The sequence below is a fragment of the Rhinopithecus bieti genome, unplaced genomic scaffold, assembly GCF_001698545.2.
Source record: "Rhinopithecus bieti isolate Rb0 unplaced genomic scaffold, ASM169854v2 scaffold_32092, whole genome shotgun sequence".
NCBI lineage: Eukaryota > Metazoa > Chordata > Mammalia > Primates > Cercopithecidae > Rhinopithecus > Rhinopithecus bieti.
In genome coordinates, this window is record NW_016813944.1 from 75,605 (window position 1) to 83,543 (window position 7,939).

At 37.7% G+C, this 7,939-nt stretch overlaps 1 protein-coding gene across 1 annotated transcript in view; it reads left to right on the forward strand.

Annotated features, from left to right (window-relative positions):
* Positions 1 to 7,939, forward strand: part of LARP1B (La ribonucleoprotein 1B) — a 147,209-nt gene that overhangs the window by 54,408 nt on the left and 84,862 nt on the right. Inside the window, 1 exon segment of the mRNA XM_017849119.1 lies at positions 2,852 to 3,214. Coding sequence (XP_017704608.1) covers positions 2,852 to 3,214 — 363 coding nt within the window.

Consider the following 7,939-nt stretch of genomic DNA (forward strand, 5'->3'; position numbering starts at 1 on the left):
AAAAAAAAAAAAAAAAAAAAAAAAAAAGGGAGTACTTTTCTCTGAGATGTAGAATTTTAGTGTATCTCATTCATTGGTGAAATTACCTTTTCTTTTCCTCCCCCAGCTCTATTTTAGAGGTTCAAAATAATACTAGGATGTGTTCAACTTCTCTTCAGCCCCAGTACCCAAAACGTGAGCCCTCTCTTGTGAAATCTTATTTTGTTTAGAAAGTAATTCTCGGGCTTTTAGTTGGAAGCAATCTTTATATAGTTTTATATTCTGAGATAAAGGAATTGGATTGTCTGTTCTAGCTGTATTCTATAGTTGGTTTTCCAAATACCTATTTTGATTGCCATCCAGTAGTCCATTCCCACTCCTTCTAACTGCCATCTCAAAACTTTCTAGAACCCTGGCGGTATCAATGGCTTTTGCTTCCCTTTTAACCTTTGTATCAGTTCTAGGTTGCTGTTTTCTCTACTCTTGTTTATTATCAATACAATCCCATTTATTTTCTGCTTTCCAGAAAGTCGTAAAAGTCTTTGATCTTCTAATAGTAATACATGTTTTCAGTATTGATGTGGATTTATTGCTTTTATTCTTTGCACTGTGTATTATTATTATTATTTTTTTTTGAGACGGTGTCTTGCTCCAGTCGCCCAGGCTGGAGTGCGGTGGCGTGATTTCCACTCACTGCAAGCTCCGCCTCCTGGGTTCACGCCATTCTCCTGCCTCAGCCTCCCGTGTAGCTGGGACTATAGGCACCCACCACCGCGCCCGGCTAATTTTGTATTTTAGTAGAGACAGGGTTTCACCTTAGTCAGGATGGTCTCGATCTCCTGACCTGGTGATCCACCCGTCTCGGCCTCCCAAAGTGCTGGGATTACAGGCTTGAGCCACCGCGCCCGGCCTGCACTGTGTATTATTAATGCAAATAAGCATGCAAACTTAAGTCATCTTCAACTCCTCATCTCTTAATAATGGTCTTTTCCTTAGAAATTACAAAAACAAATTTAACAGTTTGGTGTTTATTGTCTTAGACTTTTATCATGTACTTGCAAATGTGAAAAGCAATGTATATAGTTTAAAATACATCATCAATGTTTTTAAAAATATATATTCACAGTGTTTTACAAGTTGTCTTTTTTTAGTAAAAACATCTTGGGCAGCCTTCTGTTTACTAGATTGTTAGCTCCATCAGGGCATAGTTGTTGTTAAATTTATTGCTGTCCGTCCCTGTCTAGAACAGTGCCTGGCTCAGAGGGAGCACTCAGATAATGATCAACTGACTAAATGAATATGGATCTATGTTATTGGGAGTTTTGAAAGGGAGGAATTGTCTAGGAAGTTAGCATGAACTGAAGGGTAAAATAGGCCAGAGGATGACCAATGAAGGTAACACCAAGGAGAAACTACTTCCTGCTGTTGGGAGTTTTAAACTAGTTTACATATTAGAAGATCTAGCATCTAAAAGCTTAGACTTTTAATGTAAACCAACAACTGTTTTAAGTTTTGTTTTTGAGATGGAGTGTTGCTCTGTCACCCAGGCTGGAGTACAGTGGCACGATCTTAGCTCACTGCAGCCTCTGCTTCTGGGGTTCAAGTGATTCTCCTGTCTCAGCCTGTCTTAGCCTCCTGAGTAGCTAGGACTACAGGTGCACGCCACCATACCTGGGTAATTTTTGCATTTTTAGTAGAGACGGGGGTCTCGCCATGTTGGCCAGGCTTGTCTCGAACTTCTGGCCTCCGGTGATCTGCCCACTTTGGCCTCCCAAAATGTTAGGATTACAGGCGTGAGCCACTGCACTTGGCCTAGCTGTTTTAAGTTCTATAGAGGGGTAGACAATTTGTCTTTTTTTTTTTTTTTTTTGAGACAGAGTCTCGCTCTGTCGCCCATACTGGAGTCCAGTGGTGTGATCTTGATTCACTGCAACCTCTGGCTCCCAGGTTCATGCAATTCTCCTGCCTCAGCCTTCCGAGTATCTGGGACTACAGGTGCGTGCCATCACGCCTGGCTAATTTTTGTATTTTTAGTAGAGACAGGGTTTCACCATGTTGGCCAGGCTGGTCTTGAACTCTTGACCTCGTGATCCACCCTCCTCGGCCTCCCAAAGTGCTGGGATTACAGGTGTGAGCCATGGCACCCGGCCTGAGGAGTAGACATTTTAACATTTGCTGCATAATAGCGTGAATTTGACATGAAAATTGGGCCATGTAGAATGGGGATGAGGACAGAGTAGAGGGATTAGCTAGGAAACTATGTTATTATCATTGTGAGGTAAAAAGATTTGGAATAGGGAAGACCATTGACTCTGAAAATCAGAAGACCTTGATTCTATCTATCTGTCTGTCTGTTTATTTATTTATTTTTTGAGACAGAGTTTCACTCTTACCGCCCAGGCTCACGTGCAATGGTGCGATCTGGGCTCACTGCAACCTTCTTGCCTCCCAGGTTCAAATGATTCTTCTGCCTCAGCCTCCCGAGTAGCTGGGATTATAGGAATCTACAACCACACCCAGATAATTGGTTCTGTTTATAATTATGAAATCATAGGCAAATACTTTCATATCTCTGGGCCTTTGTTTTCATCAGTAAAATGAGTCATTGCAATGTAATTTATGATTAAGACTATTCCAACTCTAAAAGAGTCTTTAATGTAATCCTTTCTTTATTCAACTTTGTGTTTTTCTTTAGTCTTAAATTTACTGGGCCAAAATAATACTAACCTGATTTTCTTTTACAGTTTGGCTGTTAAACTAGTAATTGAGCATAAAAGCTTGATATTACTTACTGCTTGCAACACTGTTTTATGACATTTAATTTAAAAGTGATAGAAAGTTTTTTGTATAAATTACCAATTTCTTCCTTCAGGAATCAGTGTCTGTCCCTGAAGGGTCATTAAATCAGCTATGTTCTTCAGAAGAACCAGAACAAGAAGAACTTGATTTTTTGTTTGATGAAGAGATTGAACAAATAGGACGAAGAAACACATTTACTGATTGGTCTGATAATGATTCAGATTATGAAATTGATGACCAAGACTTAAACAAGATTTTGATTGTAACTCAGACACCACCTTATGTGAAAAAACATCCCGGAGGAGATCGAACAGGCAACCACATGTCTCGGGCAAAAATCACATCTGAACTTGCTAAAGTTATCAATGATGGCTTATATTATTATGAACAGGATCTATGGATGGAAGAAGATGAAAACAAACATACAGCCATAAAGGTAATTGTTTCTGGCCAACATCTTTCTACTGATGCTTTGTTTTGATTGTATGTTGCTGTTTATATTTTCTTAAACTTGAGCCTCTATTTTATGAAATGTTGAATATAAATACATTGTATTTAACTTAAAATTCCTGGAAATATACCTGATAATTACTACCTGAGGAATAATTTTATTTTATGAAAGTAACAGCATGATGAATACTGTAATTACAAAAGAAAATTAGCACTCACTGACTTAAACCCCTTGCTTTTTTTTTTTTTTTTTTTTTTTAGGTGAAAATACTAAGAACGCCCTTTCTCATATGAAAGAATAAAAACAACTTACTGTGGGGACAGGCTTGATTTATATACTCATTACCTCATTACTTACCTGGCTATCACCACAGCTGTATGAGCCAGTGGCTTTAGAGAGCACTCTTCTTCACCTTTTCTGTTTTCCCCACTTAGTCTATGGTGTGGTGAATGATCTAAGATAGTGGAAATGGTTGTGGACAAACTCTAAAGGACTAAACTGGATGATTGTCTCTCTTGGTCTAGTCATTACTGTGGTGCTAGGGTTACTTTTTACAACCTTGTTCTAATTTGTTTTATCTTCTTGCATTTCACGCCAGATCCTGGTCCCTATCCTAGTTATTAAGGTAAAATAGAGAACCAGAATAGTTTACTAGGTATCTGCATTCCTTCCATATGAATTATAATGGCACAGATATGGGGATAAAAGGGATCTTTTCTGCCATTAAGTTTATCAGAAAAGTCCCAATAGTTAAATATTTGTTTTCAGGATAGGGTATAATAAGGGAAACATTATATGCCAAATAGGAAACTGATCTTGGTTGGAAACAGTTAAAGTTGTAGGAAGAAAAGCTAGCCAACTAGTGGGACTGCCTGTTGATGGGGCTTCATATCATCAGCAAGAAGTGTGCTAGCCTTCGGCTCCTCATTTCTTTTCTTACTGGAATCCCCAGTACTGCTTTTAGCCTTCTGTAACCGCTGCCTTCTTGGAGAACCTGCCTCAGGCTATAATAGCTTGTTATGTGACTTAGAGCCTGAGTAGTTCTCTGACTGTCCTACGGCTATGGGAAAGGAAGTGTGTTTTTATAATGCTTCTCAGTTGAAAGTCTTTCCTAGTGTAAGCATTGCTATTTTATTTGTAATACTTAGTTTCTGTAATACCTATCTTAAATCCTTTTAGAACAGAGATTCTAGTACATTCTACTAATAATCAGTTGAAATTATTCTTCCCCCATTCTCTATCCCTTTACCCAGCTTTGTTTTTCACCATAGCATATATCATTATCTATAATTCTATATATTTTACTTACTTTTATTCTGTTGGAGAAAAACCATGAATGTAATACCAATGACAATAGGATTTTTTGTCTATCTTGTTCATTACTATTGTATCTCTAGTGCTAGAATAATTTCTGGCACAAATAAATATTCAATTCATGTTTGTTAAAGTGGGTAAATAAATTATGGAGTAAACATTATGCACTAACCAAAGGAACCCAACCAATTTGTGTAATATTGGTTCTGTGGGAAAATGTTTTCAGTCTTTCAGGTAGTAACAAATTTGTAAGCCAACTTGAGAAACATGCCATTTGTAGGTGATTATTTCCTTAAATTATAGACAACAATAATTAAAAGCCATGTATTGAGTTCTTGAGGCATGTGCTGATCTTATTCATTAAATATTAACGGAAAGTAATCTTGGCTATATAACTTTAACCATTGTAATTGCAAATATATCTTACTTTGACTTGATTCTTACATTCCTGTCATTTAACTCATGGTTCTGATTCTGTGGTCTACATGTAGTTCCTCATTAGACTTATCCTTTTCCTGTGGGTCTGCTTAAAGGGAGAGAAATCAGTCATTTAACATATGCTCATTGAATGAGAAGATAACAAATAGGGTTTCTACATACCTAGAACCTACAGTTAATTGGGGAACAGACATAAAATAAACCCACAAGAAGTACTTAATCACAAATTATAATAAATATTCTAAAAGAAAAAAACAGGATGCTGTTTCTTTGAGTAGTCAGGAAAGGCTCTGAGAAAGTCAGTAGTAGTGAAATCTGAAGTGGAAGTAGGACATATAACCAAGCAAAGAGTAGGGAAACGGTATTCCAGGAAGAGGGAACAGTAAATGTCAAGGATATGTGGCAGGAAAGAATTTGGCGTATTTGAGGAAATGGAAAAAAGGTCTATTTGCCTACGGTATTATATAAAAGGTTAATTATAGATGAATAGGCAGGAGTCATATCATTTATGCGCCATGTTAAATAATGTGGAATTTATCTAAAGTTCAAATGCAGTACTTTAGGTTTTGCAAAGGCAGTGTAACATCTAATTTTTATTTTTAATAGATCACTCTGGTTGTTTTGGCACAGAATGGATTGTACAGGGACAAAAATGGGCAGAAGAAATCCAGTTAAGAGGCTATCCATATAGAAGATGAATTGGTAGGCTAAGACAAACAGGTGGCAGAGGAAATATAGAAGTGAGAAGACCCATCTCATCTGAGCCTTGAGGAACGATTATATAGCAGTTGTGTAGGAAAGTGTGTTGTTGTGAAAGTCAAAAGCTGGCCTTAAGAGAATAATCAGGTGTGTCAGCAACTTTACAGGTTGAATTAGATAGAAATGAAAAGTATGCCAAATTGATAGGGCAGTTTAGTACTCATTTTCGACCTCTGCAATAAGAGTTTTGGTGGATCCAGAAGCTATGTTGAACTGGACCAAAGAGTGAGTAAAGGCTTTATTCTGTTTTTGGCATATATTTACTGCTGAAGACTACTAAAATGAATAGGCTTATAGGTAAGAAAATATCTGCTTAAAATATTTGAAGATATGCTAGGTACGTTATTATCAGGATAAAACTATACAGAAGTGAAGTACTGAAACTTACTTTTACCCTTAGGACCCTTTGTAGAAGCTACCCAAAACAGGGGTAAAAACCATAAACTCAGGGACCAGCCAAAATTGTGGATTCCCATAGGATTCCTTTTCCCATTTAATTGGTACCCAAAAGTGCACCAAGATCTGACAGATCACCACTGAAGAACTTACTCATGTAACCAAATACCACCTGTTCCCCAAAAATCTATGGGTAAAAAAGGTACCCCAAAGAATACACTTACAGTGAAAGAACTAAACTTGCTTCCTACCTACTCCCCTAAGGGACTCTATAAAGCATATTTTTCTGACTGGCGCAGTGACTCACACCTGTAATCTCAGCACGTTGGGAGGCCGATGTGGGTGGATCACAAGGTCAAGAGATCGAGATCACCCTGGCCAACATGGTGAAACCCCACCTCTACTAAAAATACAAAAATTAGCTGGGCATGGTGGTGCATGCCTGTAGTCCCAGCTACTCAGGAGGCTGAAGACAGGAGAATCGCTTGAACCCGGGAGGCAGAGGTTGCAGTGAGTGGAGATCACGTCAATGCATTCCAGCCTGGTGACAGAACAAGACTCTGTCTCAAAAAAAAAAAAAAAAAGAGAGAATGTTTTCTGGTTGTGCTGAGCAGAATAGGGAGGAAAAAATTGGGCTAGAAGTTGTATTCATGCAACCCAAGTTCATACTCTGTGGGTGACTAAAGGAAGCACTAGTTGTAAATTTAATGTGATTGCGGTCTTTTTGTTTCCCAGACACCTAGCATATGAAAATAAAGATTTTTTTGTGTGTGTGAAAATATTCACCTTTATCCTAGACCTCCTTTATTCACATTATATTGCAAGGAAAGTTAGCAGCACATAAAGTGAATAATCTAACAAGAAAGTGAGATCTTGCATGTGAGAATGAGCAGAAAGTAACAAGCAGCAGAAACATGCCTTAAAATAGTTTTTTTTTTTTTTGAAATGGAGTCTCGCTCCATCGCCCAGGCTGGAGTGCAGTGACACCATCTTAGCTCACTGCAGCCTCCGCCTGCTAGGTTCAAGTGATTCTCCTGCCTCAGCCTCCCAAGTAGCTGAGATCATAGGCGTGTGCCATCACATCCAGCTAAATTTTTATATTTTTTGTAGAGACAGGGTTTCACCATTTTGGCCAGGTTGGTGTCGAACTCCTGACCTCAAGTGATCTGCTTACCTTGGCTTCCCAAAGTGCTGGGATTACAGGTGTGAGCCACCATGCCTGGCCCCTTAAAATAATTTAGATAGTCAGATTATTAAACAAAATATGCAGTAGCTAGGCTTACTATGTTTAAGGAAATAAAAATATGTGTAGAGAAGAAGAAATCCTAAAGAATAACCATAGAACTTCTGGAAGTAAAAACAATTATAATTAAAATTAAGAACTAAATCAATTGAAGGGATTAACAACAGATTAGACAGAATTGGAGAATTAGTCATTTGGAAGACTGTTCACAAGAATTTATTCAGAAATTTCCAGAGTATCAAAGAAATAGAATATATGAAAAGAGGGTACAGAATGATTTTCTACACAGTCTTTCCTATCGGTTGATAAGTTTTAAATCAAGTTTTGTAATTTAACATCTAGTAGATTTTATTATAAAGCTTTTTATTTTTATTTTTTTAACAAAAGGTAAGCAAGAAACTTGGAATATAGGATAATGGAGAAGGTCTAAAATACACATTTAGTCAGAGTTCCAGAGTGAAAGGGTAGAGAGAATGGGGCTAAGTTATTATTATAAGAGGCAATTAAGACCTCTGCAGAATTGAGGAGAGGTGTCAGAGTTTAGCCAGAAAAAAAAGACA